This window comes from Anticarsia gemmatalis, chromosome 21, assembly GCF_050436995.1.
Source record: "Anticarsia gemmatalis isolate Benzon Research Colony breed Stoneville strain chromosome 21, ilAntGemm2 primary, whole genome shotgun sequence".
Classification (NCBI taxonomy): Eukaryota; Metazoa; Arthropoda; class Insecta; order Lepidoptera; family Erebidae; genus Anticarsia; species Anticarsia gemmatalis.
Window position 1 is genome coordinate 5,628,440 of NC_134765.1, and position 19,555 is coordinate 5,647,994.

At 36.2% G+C, this 19,555-nt stretch overlaps 1 protein-coding gene across 8 annotated transcripts in view; it reads left to right on the top strand.

Moving 5' to 3' along the window:
* kmr (pleckstrin homology domain-containing family A member kramer) overlaps positions 1-19,555 on the top strand; it is a 48,765-nt gene that overhangs the window by 12,777 nt on the left and 16,433 nt on the right. For 7 of the 8 annotated variants that reach the window (XR_012959957.1, XM_076128293.1, XM_076128294.1 and 4 more), the window contains 6 exons: positions 15,593-16,863; positions 17,021-17,228; positions 17,353-17,398; positions 17,635-17,720; positions 17,811-18,636; positions 18,741-19,430. Coding sequence is in view for 7 of the 8 variants with exons in the window: in XM_076128293.1 (XP_075984408.1) it covers positions 15,593-16,863; positions 17,021-17,228; positions 17,353-17,398; positions 17,635-17,720; positions 17,811-18,636; positions 18,741-19,430 (3,127 nt within the window). In the remaining variant the exon portion in view is untranslated. The remainder of the gene's footprint in view (positions 1-15,592; positions 16,864-17,020; positions 17,229-17,352; positions 17,399-17,634; positions 17,721-17,810; positions 18,637-18,740; positions 19,431-19,555) is intronic. The other variant, XM_076128292.1, reaches the window with a different exon arrangement.

Below are 19,555 nucleotides of genomic sequence, written 5' to 3' on the forward strand. Positions count from 1 at the left end.
AGCTAACGAGAGCTGTGAAATTATTGCACCCCAGGGATAAATAAAGAAAACAAACAGTCGGCTCTTATTCGAGATGAAATGAGAAAAAATCTAATTGCTATGGTTTCTGAAAATCAATTCTCAGTCAAATTATATGAATTTGTAAAGTACTGAGTGTTTAGAGATTCTGAGAATTAGGGATGCAGACATCTTTATTATAATTGTTACGCGTTTATGAAGCGTTCTTCCCTTCAGTGATGGATCTTGATCAAGAATACTCAAGAAGGAAATGGAAGGTACTTCCGTAGTTCACAGCTGAGGTACGGCATGGGTTGTGGTGGCATCTCCCCTCGCCTTCGCGCTTCACCCCGCAGGGTGAGTGCCCGGCGCGAGCGCGGCCCGCACACCGTCATCCACAACGATCTACACCACAACAAAAACCTTTCCTTCTTTTCCAGTTTTGTAGCATTTGATTTGATACCCTGTTATTTCAAATGTCGAGTGAATTAACTTTTGTAATTTGGAATCAACTTCGTTTCTAGATTCCAAACCCCATAATTTTCCTCCTTTCTAGTACGGGTTGTCATTTTGATGGTCGCATTATCTGTGAAAAAGTTTAATATCATTGTTTGGTAATGATATCTCAAAAGTTTTATGAAATTGGGAACGGTCGCTAATATGAAAACTATTATACTTTGGTTCTTAGGAGCACAGTTACTTGCAGCTAGGGCAAATATTCCGTTTTATTGGATGTGAGGTCGCGCTGAAAGCAATCTGTTCTCAGACATTCAATCAATGGCATATTGCGCAGATTATTGCGAAGCGTGAAAGGAACTTTAAACTGCAATGGGTCTCATCGTGTTGTATCGAATATCTTTAAATAATATTAGGTACTTATTTATGGTATACTATGATGTATAAGAACAGGGCTAGTTGAATAGTTGATTGAACTTTCAATATTGGTGGTTTGGTTATTTTTTGTCACCGGAACTTTTGATGACGCAGATATTTTCTCAGAATGAACTTTACTTACTGCTCATTCGAAACTCGTTACGAAAATTCTATGAAACGTAATTAAGAAGTACCTATGTGCAGTTTACTACGAATAAGGAAATGAACACATAATGTTTCTGCATTGACTTAATACATCGTCACCGTACCCGTTTCCTAGTAAAAGCTAAAGAAATATAATCATTAAAGGTCGACCAGTATTGAATGTTTCCTCTTTCTAAACATTTTAACGTAGAAATCACGTTCCCTGCATTCACATGTAGTTAAACTAGATTTCTTGGAATGAAATTCAATCGCAATCCTTTGAGCCGTTTACAAAGCGTTGTAAAGCTCATATAAAAATGCAACGAGTATAATGTGTAATGTTGGTACTGTGAATAACTGATTGGTAGTTGCCGGGCTTATCTTTGTGAAAACTATTCTGCTGAACTATAGAAAAGCCATTTGTCATAATAAACAAAATTAATAATGACTATTTAAAAAGAAGACAGGGATATTTAAAAAAAAATAGTCACAAAAAGAAACAAATAGAGTCAACTTCTGAACTCTATTTTTCGAATTTGTCTTCCGTACTAAGAATAAAACGGCTAGACTAAGGTGGTTGCCGCGTACTTTATGAAAAATGTATAAGGATCGGCAGGACGTAGTGCATTATACCTAGCTGTTGCAGTCGGGTGACCGGTCGATAGGTGTTGCAGGCTGCGGCGATATTACGCAACAGCTGCGGCCGGAGTCTCAGGCGTTTATCTTGACAGTACAGTTACCGCGTTTGCTTTGCTTGAACACAAACTCAACACCCACCACGCAAGCCTGTTTACACTATAAACTAGGCCCTCACGTTGAACCTGTTAAAACACACCTGTGACGGATATTACACGATAAGGACGCTGTGTGTACTGTAAACTGATTACGAAGATCCGCTACACAATTAGGTGAATATGTTACATTCGTTTCGTTTAAACGTGTTTTTTGTTTAACCACGGTTAAAGTGCCACTGTTTTTAAACGATGAGGAATAGTGCATAACATCATTTCATCTACCAGTTCAATAAAAAAAACTAACACAATATTGCAAATTCATTAAATAAAAAAATACAAGATTCAAGCCACTTTCCCAGTTTTTATAAAATACGGAAGGAAGAGATAAAAAGATCAAACGAAGCTCCAGTTTAACGCTTCCCTGAGCATTGAAACCTCTTTAATCCTTTAGCTTGGCGCTATACCGGCTTAATGCCAAAGTTCGCTCTTCTGCCTTTGTAGTAACCTCCACTACTCAAATGCCTATTAGGCAACGTGGGAAAGGTTATTGGATGTTAACTATACGAAACTAAATAGATTAGATGTTGACCTGCAATCGCGCCCGTTTAACTAAGCCCACTTATGAATTCAGCGGTGTTATGTTTCGTGGAAGAGCGGCCCCTGCCCATGGGTCGCGTTACTTATAATAATAAAGAGCACGTTGTGCCTGTTACCTCACGCTTATGTTATGAGTACTTATGAGATGTTTTGTTATGATAACACGACGACCGCCCGCAATATGACTGTACTTGCTGACTAGTAGTCGCTAACTTTATGACTTGTTAAATTTAATTTGCATTACATTCACATGTAGGTCGCTTGTATTAAAGAGCCGTTGGGTCTTTTGGCGTGTAGAGAAATCCAGAAGTATTAAGTAGAAAACGTTACGAAACCTACATACCTAGTTTAACAGAAATTCTTTATAATAACAAAGATAGGACCATAGGACACGTATGTTTTACAAACTAGCTATTAAAATATAGGCTTTTTCTCCATAATGTTTGAAGTAGAGTAGTGTTTCATTGTATAAGGGTTAAGAAATGTAGATAGAGCACGTATCTGCATCCGCCTACCTTTACTATTACTCGAAGTACATAGTGTGACAATGACTTTCATCTCTCACGATTCTGTGTCATTTCGCTTCGCTGACGTGACGATGTTATCTACGAGAACACGTAGACGGCCTACTAAAGAAATTAATTAAAATAATAAATGTAGGTTGCTTTTGGCGACATTTTTGCGCATAAAATAAAAAATGGCGTCTGAAGAAATAGTAAGTAGATGAATTTATAAATATCTAGTTTCTTGTTGGTTTATCGTCAGACCTATAACTAAATTTAGTAAGATGTAATGTGCCGAAAATACGTGAAATTTGCCATTAAATTATATAAGGTAATTTGTTTTCTTAATTTATGATTACGGTACCGCGACAACATTTAAAATTGGTAGGTTGTGATTAATTTTTTCAGGTCAGTAAAAGTTAATTCAGTTCTTGTCTTACTTTTGCGCCGGTTTTACTTTGTCAAATATTATGAAACTTTCGATGACATAATGTTCCTGGTACATAATTACTTGGGTTGCAAGAAAACTTAATGAAGGTAACCGGTTCTGTTTCTCAGACTATAACTTTCTTCTCTCACGACTTTGTTTCAACTTGCAGTAGACGTGTCACTTATTACAACGTGATTTATGCGTAACGCTTGTAATTGCTCCTTGTTTTCAAAAGCATTTAAAGTTATCAAGTTAGGGTGAATGACACAAACATTGTCTTTTGCCAAAAGGTTTTTTCAAGCCCTTCAGATCAAACTTTCTAACAGGTGCATAACAAAATAAAATACGCAATACAACTGTAATGTCCCTAATGCGTTATTAAGTAGAGTGATAATAGTAGCAACTCGTAATAATAAAAATGAGTAGGTAGTTAAGATAATCTACTCAACAAGGCAGAGTATGTAAGTTGACAAAAGTACAAACGATTGTTAGAGTGATTTGAGAGGCCGTAACGGTGTTAATCCTCATCTATTCTAATGTTATGTACTGAGTTATTCTGAACTGCTACTTACAAGCTAAATACAGCGTGATCTGAATACGAATTACTGATTTTACAATTTATTTACGCATTTGATTCTTCAAATAAAGCTCAAGTACACTATTTCATTCTAAACGGTTAGGAATGGCTAAGAGGTATAGTTATAAAATACGAAACAACCTGTAATAATTGTATCTCATCAACTCGTATGTTTCATACTCTCGTCACGACTTTATTGCACGTACCGATGTATATGATATCCAATATATCATTGTACATTCGATATCATATACATTGGTACGTGTATACGTGTACTCGTGATGTACATAGTTTCCTATACTACATCGTGTAATGGATACAATATCAGTTACATGGAGTTTTCCTTATTAGTGGAGTTCCTATATAATAAAAAATAAAAGTGGCGCAAGTATACGGGGTTTGACCTAAAATCTCTTCCAGTCGTGAAGTGCAAATCTAAATACTTTTAGAATTATCAGGCGTTTCGCCAAGTGGGTCGGTAACTACATTTTGTCACAATGTAGGTTAAAATTGTTAGGTACATACTCGCTAACTGCGTATTATTTGGCACCTATGCTCAAAGCAAAGAATACCAGAACTTTGATGTACATATACAATAATATACTTACATACTTAGTAGGTGACCTCATAGAGTAAACCCTTTACTGTATTCTAGCGAAGTACCTCGAAGCGTCGATTAAGCCATCGGTTCCGGTTATAAAGCTTACAGTTAGTTATGTTATGACAGGCAAAGGCTTGAAAATTATCGCCATTCCCATCACTTGGATTGCGGAAGCTGAAAGGCTGCTCATCAAGTTAGACCGGAATAGGTCTCTGTCCTCTACTACAGTTACTTGTAAGAAAATGTTACTTTATAAGTATTAGACGGTACAATCGATACATGACAGAAATAACACGTGAAATTGATGTAAATTACCGAAGTCAAATATTGATTTTATGATGACTGATGGCCAAGTAACAAATGTATATTGTAGGCTCCTTCATTACCATATTTCGAAGTGTGTTTACTGAATATAATTCCATTACCTTAAACCAACATCATCAATATCGTACCTATTGTTTGTTCATTATCATTAGGTACACAATTGTGTATTTCACCCTAATAGCACAGCTATACATAGATCGTTATCAATTGACTTTGGCAATGTTTCGTTTATGCGCGTGCTTTAATCAATCATTTTTGTTACAAACCACGCTGTAGGCACGTGTCTAGTCATTTTCTAATGAATTATGCATTGCAGAGTACATTATAGGCAAATTTGTCCTTGCATTCCATTGTAACTAGATGAAAACTAAAGTTTATGTAGGTAGTATACTCCTTGACATTAACTTCATCTGAATAATTGATTCTGTCATATTTCAGTACTATATCTAGTCGTATACACAAAGATTATAAAATAATATATTATAAAAACAATTTAATGGATCAGATATAATGATCTGAATCTAAATGGGTACAGATTCTGAAATTAGCAGTATTAGACAATTTAAGCCTGAGAAACTGTATTATGGAAATAATCCGTAAACAGTCTCTATAACTTACTAAAGCTCCGTTTCCCCATCTTAAATACCTACTTGAACATTTAAGTAAATTGTCAACAAAACCAGTTAGCTTCAAAGTAAAGAAACGTTTTTTATACCTCTATCAAGTGCCGTCGGTCTATTTAACTGTGATTGTGTCATTACTATTGCACGGTCGGCGAGCCCTACGATGATCGTGACTGGCTCATTGCCACTTCAGCTGATCCTGACTGAGCTTACTATTTGTTCCGTTGTATAAATAACCCGTCACTCTAGCAATTAGCTATTTTTAAACACCGTTCATAGTGCCATGTTTACTTTTGCACGCTAATGCATCTGCATAATTTTAGTTACGTTAAACGTGATGAATACGTTTCTGCTATGAGAATAATGGCTGAAATATTAAGCAGAGTTTTTGCTGGTTTTACAGACTTTTACATCAATAGCTAGACGGATGGGAAATGATGTTAAAGTGAACATAATAGAAGCTTTGTCACAAAAGTAACAGGTGTGTTTTAGTCATGACGTAATGTTCGTGCCTTTAAATTACAATGCATTCTCGACAGCTTATAAATCGTAAACAGTTAACGAAATATTTTGTCGCTAGAATGTTGACAATTCTGGCCTCTATTCCATAAGTTTATGACGAATTAATATTTTGTTCGTTAGTATCGGACTAGAGCAGTGGTTTCCAACCAGTGCAGTGGTCCGAAGACCACCAGTGGTCCGCGAAAGTCAAAATATGGTCCGCGAATGATGTTAAAATTTAAAATTTTCAGGATGTTTTTGAATCAGTTGATTCTTACGTAGTGGTCCCTGTTAACAAGAATAAAGTGGTCCCGGTCTAAGAAAAGGTTGGGAGCCCCTGGACTAGAGCTTGCAAACTAATAACTGTGCAATAATTTTATTCTAATTTCAACGTTCATGATTTAATCAGTGAGTGTGAACATTGACTCGTCTGTGACGTCACAGAGGCTGGGCTGGTATGTCATGCTGCACAGTGAGCATAAAAGCACGAATCCCACGCACCATCTATTCAAATAGAAAAAGCTATTCATAAATTATATTAACATGCCAATAATATTAGCATACGCATTTATAAAATACAGACAGATTTTGTCCGTTACTTTGAATTCAACCTTGGTGTAAAGATCAAATGGTATTTTAGGTATCAAAATTAGTTTATTTCTGATGTCTGGATTTGATAGTGTAGTACCAATGATAACCTTCTGTTATACCGGTATGTAAAAAGTCATTAAAAGTACAAAAAATGTACATTGTCCTATCTTATAATCTGAGTAATTTATTCCTAAATGTTTGCTATGTTATTTGCATATTAAGAGGAATATAAATATGTCTCATATTTTTGGCGCATATAACGTTTTATCTTAAACTGAGTTCTCTGTAACTTTCTTTTCCCATTCATTCATAAATCTTTATTAGAATACAAAGAATTAAACAGAAAATCATACAGTTGTTAATTTACGACAGCCAAATCTTCTATACCATTGTGATCTCTATCTTAAAGATATAAATTCTTACCTTGCCTTATTATTTCTATATAAAGCTGTATTCAGAAATGAAATATAGCATCTATACCGAGTTTAGGAAACGTGTCAGGTTTGGCATGTTAATGGTTATTGATAAAACCCACATCAATGAACGCGTCTCGGAGCGCATCCGTATCTTAAACGTTGAAAGTTTGTAGCCATAATCACGTCATTTTATAGATGTTCTCAGTTTGATTACACTCATCAGCCCTTTCCAGCCACTACTTTCTATAAAAAAACCACAATTAATATCTCATTTGCCTCATTTTTTGCTCAAACGAGTTCCAGCTGGGCAAAGATAAAATGTATTCACAAAAAGATCAGGAATACAATACATTTTTTACTTGATACTAAAGTGTCCTCTGAAGTGGAGCAAAGCGAAATGTATGATGTAAGTCTCTCAGGACCTCTCCTCCAGACCTTATATTTTATGATTCAAGGCGTATTTGGTGTAGATATCATACTTCAACGGATATTTTTATCTTTCGTTTGCGTTGTATCTGTATAAAGAGAATATTTGGTTTTATACAATGTAAGTCTTAATGAAGAATTTCACACGTTCACTTTCAATAGAAAAATATAGAACAACCTCCAGTTTTAGTAATGAGTTAGTCTTTGAAGTGTTTTGTCGAGATCCTTCATAAGCTTACTTTAATTTCGTGTACTTAGATGATAAGGTCGGTGATAGTTTATTAAAAGTGTTGCAAACGTATCCAGTGACATTAATATTAAGCTCAAGGTGGACGTGGACCTAATGAAACTGATTTAATGACTTGATTAATAGCTCGAAACGAGGCATATAGTAATTCTATTAAGTTAACAGACTTGTCGAACGATGTGGGACAGCAAGGAATGCTATAAGTTATAACACCTGCTCAGACTGGATTGGACACTTGAATATTATATTCTTAAATACCACGTTTTAAATGTTTTGAACTACGTGTAGAAAAAAATATAAGAACATTTTATAAGTTCTTCTTTGCGGGTTTGTGACTTATTATTAAGAGTAAGCACTCACCTATCTACCTCTTCGGATTACTTGAGTAGAGTACTTTACTTATGTAATTACTTAATGACTAATACATTTCGTCTGAGTGCCGGCACAGCTCCGAATTAACCTCATTTATCTAAAATACCGTTAACCCCATTAAAACCATTATACTCTGATACCCAAAAAGGGAAAACAATTATTGACTCGTACAGTAAATATACTTTGATTATTTGCTACTTTGTTGTCTTACTTCAAACAAAATGTACCGTTAATTTCTGGTTTGTCCCATTGTTTTTGGTTTAGTGAACTCAGTCGAGACGTCGCTTTTTTGTGTAAAGTTCCGACCTGTAACGCGTAATACTACACCGGCGGCGTGCGGCCCCGTACAATCGTCGCGACAACAAAAACATAACTTATTGTAGGCACACTCTTTGTCGAGTTTTCATGGTCTGCCGGTCGTTACAATGTTCACAAATGTAATTCTGTTTAACTATGCCAAAACATGGCATACGTTTAGACGTAAAGATGGGTAATTAGCACTCAATTATGCTATGCCATTTAATGAAACTTGAGCGGCGGCGCGACGCTTTTGCGATAAACGTCTCACACCCCTGTCTACTTGCCGTTGTATTCGGCGGGAGGAGATCCAATTTTACTTAAACAGTTGACACTCTGTTTGCTAACTGTTCTATGTTACTTACGCTGTAAAACATTAAAATTGATAGCGTCGTAAAATAACCAGCTTGTGTAAAAAAAATGCAAAGTGTTGTCGTTAATTTAATAATATTGCGAATGGCAACGGTTCCAAGTTTCCTTTACATTTGGAATATCTTAAGAGTCACTAGCTTTATGCGAACTGCTAAATTCCGGAATATTTTAGTAGAAAGTCATCAGCGTAAACATTAGCATAAATTCGTAATTGTTTTATCCGCTGAATTGCTAATTTCAGAAGGTTGATTTATGGCTATTAAAAAAACTTTCGTTTAACATAGGTAGCAGAAGTGACTTATTGCACTGCATTAGTGATTTGTTTTACTTGCAGGATTTAGATTGCAATGAAAATAAAATGCTAAACTCAATCGTGTCCCATGTCTAACATGTATTGTGCTGTTTTTAGTATAGTTTATGTATTTATCTGTTACTGAACCGTAACTATTAAAGTGTTAGTCACAACCGTATTTGGATATGAATGAAATCAACGATTTCGACAACGCCTGTGCGTATGTGGGGCGAAAATTTTACATGTTTCTGCGACATTCCACCAGTATTATGTTACGTAGATGTGGGAAAAATGACGTAGATGCACGTTTGTTAAACGCCTAAGAGAACACGACAGCCCATAGTCACGGAGCTCAGGTTACAATCTACAACCGACATGTGAATTATCTAACCATGTTGGGTCCAGCAGATTTAATTATAGGGTTATCAAACGTATCTATTGTACGCGAGGTATTTTGTTTGATTAAGAATTCGTTGGAAGGACCTTGCTGAGTCAATGTCAACACACATGTTTAATTTGCATAATATTAACAAGCGAACTTCATCAACTATTCTAATAATGTTTTGAAAATGTCGTGTCAACTCATTGGGTATACAGGTCTTTGTTAGACGTCTTAAGATGGCGGATCCACATCATAAAAGTAATTACCGGTTAGGGTTCCCGCAGCATCCAGGTGTGGCGTCTTTATAGGAAGTGTGGCAACCCTCGTATGAGTTGATGGAGGCTGTATAGAAAGGAGCACGCGGCTCCAAGGACGACGACGTGCACGCCGGTTGTTCACCTCGGCGGCAAGAATGCGCGGGAACGCTGCGGGAACTGATCGCTTGCGGTGCCGGACCGGCCCGCCCGCCAATCGACACTGCCTTTGCATTCCACTGCGGTGAATCGTGTACCTTTATATCCACATGCTTCAAGTGTCAATAGAATTACGCTGATAGTGTTCAGTGTCGCAACATTTGTCACTGGACACGGATGCGCAGGCGCTACTGCGGCGACGGCTTTGATGTTTCTTTCACTATTATGTTCGTCGTTAATCTTTTTTACCTCAATAGCGCCTCGTTTGTTTCAGTCGCTATTCATTCGACGAAGTCAATCATAACAGTTTGACTTGATTTGTTTTACTAGGCTTTGATGCAGCGCAGCCACGCTCGGCGTCGTTAATGAAGTTATTTACATAGTTACTGTAGAACAGTTGCATTGAGGACCAAATTTTTAAACCAAATTTGTTTTTGTGAATACAAAATCGAATCCGGAATTAACATTTGAATAATATAAACTAATCTTTAAACATTTACAGTTCTAAAATATTTATACAAATTTAATCATTGTTATATTGAAATGTCAAATTAGTCGAGAACGAATATATAGATTTAAATGCAAATATAATAATAGATAGGTACCTATATCATATTATATCGCCAGACGAGATCAATTTCAATCGGATTCTGCAATATTGATTTCATGCCGTGCGTATTTTATACCCATACTTATAGATATGTACAGAAATAATTTATTGAAGAAGGCGATCTAGAGCTAGAGTCTCCTTTATTCAATGTTGAGGTATTACTCATCAAACTGAACGATTGATATGGAAATATCCGGTATCTGACTGTTCCAATGTCAACACGTTAAAACCGGATGCGTCTTTTGCTCAAGAAGCATAAAACAAACAATAAAATGACAGTATAAATGCATTTACCAAGTTTAGACAATTTTATTGTTATCCACCAGTTTTGAACAATCATGTGAAAGTTGGATCTAAAAGTAAAATTGCAGCATTTAATATCATTTTATGCTAAATTGCTGGAGCTTATTATAGAAAATACGACAAATTCTGGTTGTTATGACTGACATTTGCGATTTGTAAACAGTTTAGTAAACACTGGTTACTTTAGCATGGAAGTGTTAAATTATGGTGCGTCACTTTATGTATTTTTAGGCGGGTCGATACGGCTCAAGGGTCCACCCTATAATAAAACCTTATTAAATATTTGGTTCCTTTAAATATAGAATTTGAATTAAAAATGTATACGCACTCATTTTCACAGTTCAAGAAAATACTTTTCATATCCATAGAAAGTATTTCTCTTGGTTTGTTTGAATACTGGCACACACATCACAATGAGCCACTTTTCCATTTTCAACAAAACGTTACATACTTTTTCATACATAATCCTCGTCTATGTGTACGCGAAACCAGTAGGAATAATTAATGCCGTGGGATAGCAGTTTGCAACCGCGATCCTACAGGATGCGGTTAATTTTACACCACGCTTCAAGTTCTTAGCTATGAAAACATCTCATTATAATGTATCCAATTTACGTAGCTAATTATCGCCTAGATGATTGTTTCCTTCGGTTTCAAAGCTTTGCTCGGTGTTTTATTTGTGGGAGCTTATGTGACGACTGCTTTATAAATACGGCTTCAACGTGATGTCATTCAATACTGTTTTACATTCAGAAGGATCTTTGTCAACGTTTAACTTCACTAGGTCATATGAAACTTTCTATCGCGTTATTTAACATTCTGAGGGCATATTATTCATCTTACTAGGGAACAAGGTGTTTAAGATCCGCATGTGTAGAGGTAACGAATGATTCAGTCAAAGATTTCTAAACTTTCAATTGGAAATGTGTTGTGAATGAAAATGGCGTTTGTGTTAAACAAATGAGTGTGTTATTTGAAAATCGTGTTTCGAATGTGTTATTTGTATTGCGGTATTTTGTGTACTTTCTGTTTTTGTTCTTTTGTTTACTTTGTGTTCGCTATTGTGTTATGCTTGGTTCGGTTATGGAAATTATAATTATCAAGTTATTACCTATTCTGTAGCAAGTTTAAGTACTTGTTTTGAAAACAAAACAATAAATATCTACGTAAGTATCTTAACTTATTTTACGTATAATATAACATTAAATATTTATAATATTTCGAAACACAAACCTTACAATATTGAAAGTAAGTAGTAATGGCGGAATACAAAATCACACAATATTCATCTCTTCTAAACTACGTGAATATCAGACGTTATATGCTTACATTAGTAATTCTGCATTAATCAAAAGAAAAACTCAATTGTTTATTTTCGACCTAAACTCGATAATAAGGTAAAGATCTAACGGTTATATTGTATCTCCATATAAAAGCCAAATAACACCGCAGTGCTAAATATCCAATCAGCAGAGACACGCGAATTGTTGTTTGTCATCCAATAACTGCAGATAGATATTGAAAACGTTTTTGTTTACCTATTAGAGTTATATGCGCACATTCACGTTAATATACTAGCTTCGCCCTGCAGTATCACTCGGGTTTATGGTGATTACTCCGTAAGATAGACTCTAGCGTCATAAATCTTCAGCTTTATTATGTTAGAAAAAGTTAATGAACAACATGTTATATTAAAATGATATAACTCACATTACCGTTCGTTTTACTACATACATTAGTTTAGAGTGTAATACATAAGTTAATTACTATAATTTGTGTACTTGCTTCAAACATTACATTAATAACTATCTACTCTCTTATACGTATTGTAATAGATACAAAAAATATTTCGTTAATTTCTTAGAAGGTAATTAAAGTTATGCTTACGTCAGAATATTATGCGAGTAACACTATTGAATCTATCATTTAGAACAAGAAAGATAACGTGACTGACAATCTGACGTTATATTAAAATACGTCAGTCTTATCAATATCATGCTGTTACGAAGAAGCTCAATCATTCATTTGAAATGTACTGTGTGAATGACGTGCTCACTTCACACGTTTGATAGACAATATAATGTATTATATTCTAATTGAGCAACTGTTAGCCTTTAACGCTTAATGTTATTACAATCTCTAAACAATATCAGATAAATCTTAGAAAAGACCTAGACGTTTATAAGTGATGCAATCGATCGTACAATCCTATCTTTGATCAACTACTATACAAATCAAATCAGAATATTGTATAGTCTCACGGGAAACCTTTGATCTATGAATTAAAACATCTTTCAATTTAGGTCAGTCTAAGGTAAGATTGACATTGAAAGGGGTATTAATCGCGCATCGTCTCGCGGTGTTAACGGCGCGCCCGCCACATTGTTGGCGAACGGCCAAGTAGAACAGCTCCCTAGCTCTCACAACACTCACTAATAACCGCACTTATTGTATTTATGACCTAGACTATACACCGAAAAAACGATCTGACGAAAATTTTAAGAAAAACAGTTCAACTCACGTCTCACGACAAATACGCAGACGCATCCGTCAAAATTGAAATTTAGAATAACGTCTGGGTTATTTTAAGTAACGTGTGAATTCTGAGCTTTTGCCAAACTTATAAAGATTGCGTCGGTATTTACTTTATTAACTCGACGGTAATGCAGTGACGAGCGGTACAAACATGCGCAGCACCGGAAATATACCATATAGACTGATCTATTACCTAGGTATAGTCTGTATCGTTTTATACAATAGTTTCTATCAGCTTTTTTGAACTGTGAGTGATAGTGATAGTCGCACTGAGTAAATCCCAGTTTTATCGACATGTTCTAATAGAATCAGATATATTTCAGTATCTGCATATATTGCATCAAGTAACAGTAGCTATAACAGCGATATCCCGTTCTATTATTAAATACCGGACCTTATAAAGACACATAGGAATGTAATAAGAAGCCAATTATGTTAGCCATGTTTAATATCACAGATATTTCGCTGTCCAACGACATGTTAAATAATGCACGGAAGCATTTATATCATTTAACTAGCTGACCCGCGCAACTTTTCTTGCGTCACTTAAGATAGAATGGGTCGACATTTTCCCCGTTTTTGTAACATTTTTCACTGGTACTCTGCTTCTATTGGTCGTAGCGTGATGATATATATAGCCTTCCTCGATAAATGAAGTACCTATCCAACACTGAAAGAATTTTTTAAATCGGACCAGTAGTTCCTGAGATTAGCGCGTTCAAACAAACAAACAAACAAACTCTTCAGCTTTATAATATTAGTATAGATTAGTATAGATATGCTTCATTTCTAAATAACTGAATAATCAGATGGAGCTTTCAAAATACCAGACTGTTAATACGATAACATTCTAATACATAATGTATGGGATGTTTGTTATGTAGAGGCTAACGATTGACGTGACTCATTATCGTTCTCGGGAGGAAGTGGTCGGACGGTAGATGAATAAAACGACAGTGAGTTAGATGTTCGCGCATCTTCCGGTCATTAGATGCGAGTAGTGGCTGCTCTCGCTGCCGGATGTGTCGTATGAGACGAATGATGGATCGAGCCTCATTATTGACTGCTCCAATGTAGATGAAAGTTATAACACAAATATCGGTAGTAGATAAAAAAAACAATTGCAACCATCACAATAGTAGACCCCCGGAGACAATATTATGTTGCAATAAACTTAAGAAGAAGGTCTTACGAAATAAATAATTGAAGTCGACAAAGGTTTAAATGACTTTATTCAGAAGGCAGGTTATGGCATATTTTGTTTGCTCACACGACATATAAGTTCCCAAGAAGTGAATTAACGCCATGAATAGCTTTTATTTATCGCGATACTATATCAATTGCATAATCGGTATCAACGATAAATTAATTAGGTTAATGACACTGCGCGATTGTTTGTTTACACTCAATTTACAGCACTCTAAGCGAATTGTGTAAATAACTATCTGATAAGGAATAATGCCAGTTTAGGAAATCGTTAAAGTCAAAGGTGTAGCGGCAAATATGTTGTAGATAAGACAATAGTTGTATCACTATTATTGGCATAGTGACTAACTGACTGGGAAAATCGTATTTTGGCTTTATGAATACTTAATAGAGCATGAATTTGAGGTACCCTATGACTATTAGGTTCAGGGTTATTAACTAAGGTTCGGTCCTTTGTAAATGCTTGTTCGATAGGTATTTATAACAAAGGATTAAAGTACTTTCGAGAAACGGCCATAATTTGTGATTACTATAACTATTGGAAATGTCTTCGTATGCCATTGCACTCTTTATAAACTTTTTTATTAATATTGACTTCTTGAGAACAAACGTCCCAGTTTATATCTTAATTAATCCGATAAAAAGTGCTTGCTTAACACAAAGTGTCGTAAGAAACAAGAATGCTAATCATTTCACACGAAGTTTCAGTGTTTTTACATTTGCGTGGGAAATGTCGATGAAAGCAAAAAGCATTATTATTTACTTGCCACTACTACCGTGAACAATTTATTATAATGTTGAATTTAATAATATGATAACCATTTCTAATACGTAATCACATATGGGAACAAGGTTTTTAAATACCTACAGTAATAATATGGAATAGGTTTATATAATTGATCTTATGAGAATAAGTTTATAATTCCTTGCAAAATTCAGTTTACCTACTTGTATAGTTATTGTGTGTAACAATGCGGCGTTAGACGTTACGTGATAATACGCAATGTTATTATTGTAGCATACATATATTCTACTTCTTCAACTCACGTTATCAGACCTACGACGATAACGTTTCTTCGTTTAACCAACTCAAATTGAATTGTTTCGGTTTATGTGCTATCCAGCACGCGAACACATTGTATATCAAATTTTATTATTCCAAACATGTCAACGGTGAATAACCTTTAGAAATGTAATAGCTTCATTTGTTTTTATTTTTGTTACAGGCTTGATCCACCCGTAGCACAGAGCCAATACCAAATGGAGAACAAAAAAGTAGCACCGGCGACGCAGCAGCCACTGACTCAGCAACATCTTATGGCTCATCATGTTCATCCTGATCAGATCTACGCACAACAACATCCACAGTTAACCCATCTAAGCTCTTCACAATCAGGTCAAATCCAACCAAATGGCGTCATGCACCAATTACTTCAGAGTCAGTACCACTCAAATATGAATGCGCGGTCTCCGCTCCTAGAAAACAGACACGATCTATATGGTACGGGCCATAATCACGATTACGCCAGACACTATGGAGCTAACGACAATTACAACTACCCTCAGTCTCCTCCGAGGCATGAAAGGACAGAAGTGCACACAGACCACAACGTGAATCACGAACTTCATAATATACCCAAAGGATATAACGCGGAGGTCTATCAAGATTATTTAAAACGAAACCCACCGAAAGATACCAATCAAATATACCAAAATCACCAACCTACGTATAGGCCTAATGTTAATCCTAATCAATATGGATCCAAGCCATATCTTCCATATTCAAGTAGAATAGGGCCTCAGAGTAATACAGAACTATTAAGGCGGCAATACAGTGAAATTCAGCAAATGAAACTGCAACAACAACTTCACTACCAAAATCAGGCACAGATGCATCAACAACAGAAGTTTGCTGAAAGACAACTATTGCTTCAACAAATTCATGGAGTTCAACCGCCACCTAACTTACAAAATAGTATCTATTCTGACGGTTCTTATAGAGATTTAGATCGATACAGTAGTAAAAATGACTTTAAGGAATATAGTAGTCCTGATATACAAAAGGATTTAGACAGCTTCGCTAAAAATAATGAGTACAAAGAATACGAAAAACATAGACAATATCAGGAGGCTCAATGGCAGAACCAGCTGGTTGAATACAGAGACCAGGAGCAATACAGAAGACCACAAGAAATTGATAAAAGCAAAAGTCAATCCCCACCTTCAGATTATAATAATCAAAGCCAAAAGAATAACATCGGTGTTGTATCTCCTATGAAATCAAGCGAATCGAGTACTCCTAGCGTGAAGTCACCGTCTTCCGAAAGTAGAAGAAGTAGCGGTGGCAATCAAGCTCTACGATCTCCGATAGCACAACGAATACCTTCTGCCCCAGTTACTATGTCTGGAATATTGTATAAACAGGGCTCCGATGGCCTGAAAGTATGGAGAAAGCGATGGTTCGTCCTATCGGAGTACTGCTTATTCTACTATAAAAGTAAGTGGTTTTTTTACATCATTATTAGCAAATACAATAAACGCGCATACAATGTTATAATGCTGTATTGTTGTGAAGTTTTTAAGCCTAATGAATAAACAATGATGTCTCTCCTGTATTTTTCTTTGATTGTATTATAAAAGTGTTTTTGTTACAGGTCAAGATGAGGAGAAACTTCTCGGTTCAGTACTTTTGCCATCATACAAGGTATCCGGTTGCACGGCTGAAGACAAAGTACTACGCAAGTTCGCTTTCAAATTGGAGCATGCAAACATGAGAACTTACATCCTCGCTGCACCTGATCAGGAAGCTATGATGAAGTGGGTTAAGGCGTTGACCATGGCCGCACTCATGCAAAGCCCTACGTAAGATGTGTTTCAATATTATTTAGGATAATAAACATATAGTCTTCGAACACATTCATAAGTTAAATAAAATAAATGATGCGTTAATAAGCCTTAAGATAACTTTGCATTTTTCTTCTTTCAGAGATCAACCACAAAAACAGAGCGACCGAACAGCTGCAAAACCAGAGGTGGGTATTATTGTGAGCACGTATAATGTACCGGTACAGGTGATCGGCAATTAGTTTGTCAGAGCGGAACCAAGGACAGCCATTACGTCGTCGTTATAACTGCAGATAATGGTATAGATGTCGCCGCAAATTGATCGGACTATTAACGACTAGTTCAGAATGCACTCATTGGATATGTCATAATTGTTACTTCGATTTTAACAAATACCAACCTATATAAACTTGTTTGTCTGCAGGATGGCGACGAAATACCCACTTACGCTAATGCACCGCCCAAGCCCAGACGGTCAAATGAAGGTTACAATTCACCAAGTCCTGATATGTAAGTTCTTTTTCAAAATATTTGGTGTTTTTTGTTAAAATTTAAACGATATAATAATGTGTTTACTCTACAAATTATATAACATTACAGGTACGATCCAAATTACGACTTACTCAAAAAGCCCGCATCACACTACAGTCAAGGCACTAGTCACGTCCGATATCAGGACCACTCAAACTACCCAGCCAGTCCATCTCAAGAATCCACATACACTCGCAGTCCGCAGTCTCCGCCGTCAGCACAGCATCAAACACAGTATCAAACAAAACGACCATATGATACGCAACATCTTTCTCTGCCACTAACGAACACAGTCACGGACAAACTCGAGAACAATCAGCCTAGTACGTCGAGTATGTATCAGTCTAATCCACAGTCGCCTTATTTTGATAGGAATCGAAGTCAGCAGCAAGCTGCCCAGGATATGGAACAAGTATACGAAAGACAACCACAGCGAAATCCATTCCTACAAGATACTACTCCTCAAGGGGAAGCTCAGCTTAGGAGCAATGAGACGCATGGTAGAAATTCTCGTAATAATGCACAAGAGGAAAGAGCTCAATCTGTTCACAATGAAAGTGGTACGGAAAGTAGAAGTAACGCAAAATCTAATGTGGATCCAAACGCTTACAACCGAGATGTGTATGGAGAACTGGGTTCAAGGCCCAGTAGGGCAGGCAGTGCAATTAACGAAAGATTGCTGGCAGAGAGGCGGACACCTGATGCTTACGGACGGTCAACAACTATGGCTGCTTATAACAAAGGAAAGATTGGTGATTATGAAGACGTTTATGGGCAATATGTCACTGAAAACGAATATGGAAAAACTTACGCTAAATCACCAAATCCCTCTCAAGATCGGGATGGTGTCAGCATTTCTAGTCATCAACAACAACAGAAGCAGGCTGGAAGCTATGTAAGTTATCTATTTGATTATAATGCATTGTACCTATGGACATCAATGCCGTTTTAGTCAATATCTATTTTCCTATTTTTATTTTAATGTCTATTATGTTTTAGGGCCAGGAAAAAACATTCAGTGGTCCATCAGTGTTAAGGCGAAAGAAGATGCAGTCAAGCGGAATTCAACCTCAAATGCCAAGACCTCATAGTGCAGACTTCCTTGAATACGAATCTAAAGCCGAAATGTTAAATAAAACTGCTCCAGCTCGTTCAGCTTATGATACTTATAAAGAACCACAGCGACCTAAATCTAGCTTGGATATAAATTCTTATTATGACCCTAGTTCTGATAGATATTATTCTGAAGAAAGTTACGCTGAGAAGATGCGGCAGTCGGCTCAATATTTGCAGCAAGGGCTAAGTGCAACACCGAGAAATATGGAAATACCCTTGGCAAAATACGCTAGTGGTTTAGCGAAGAAACAGTTGAGTACAGCATATTCTCAAATGACAAATAACAACTATGAAGCTGAATTTAGTACAAATAGGGATAACGCTAGTTATGCCTCTAAGTATGGTGATATGGAAGCTCTGAATTCAAATTGGACATTAAAGGAGAAAGTAGAAAGTCAAAAAGAAAACTACTTGAACAGAAGCGGAAGCGTACTCAGTGATGGGTCTAATGTTAGTGGATTTGTTAAAGAAGCTTCAAAATACGATGTTGCAGCTGATGGTTTTATGAGATCTGCTAGCGCGAGGTTGCCATCTACGGCTCCCGAAAAAGAGGGTGAAAAGAAAGTTCAGCAGGTAAGCTTTGATTTCATACCGGTATTAATTAAGTAGACAGGTACTAAATTGGAGAGTTAAGTTTTATAACGTAATTATTTACTCACTTATTTTTTTATTCTGGTTTCTAAATTAAGTTTCTGTAC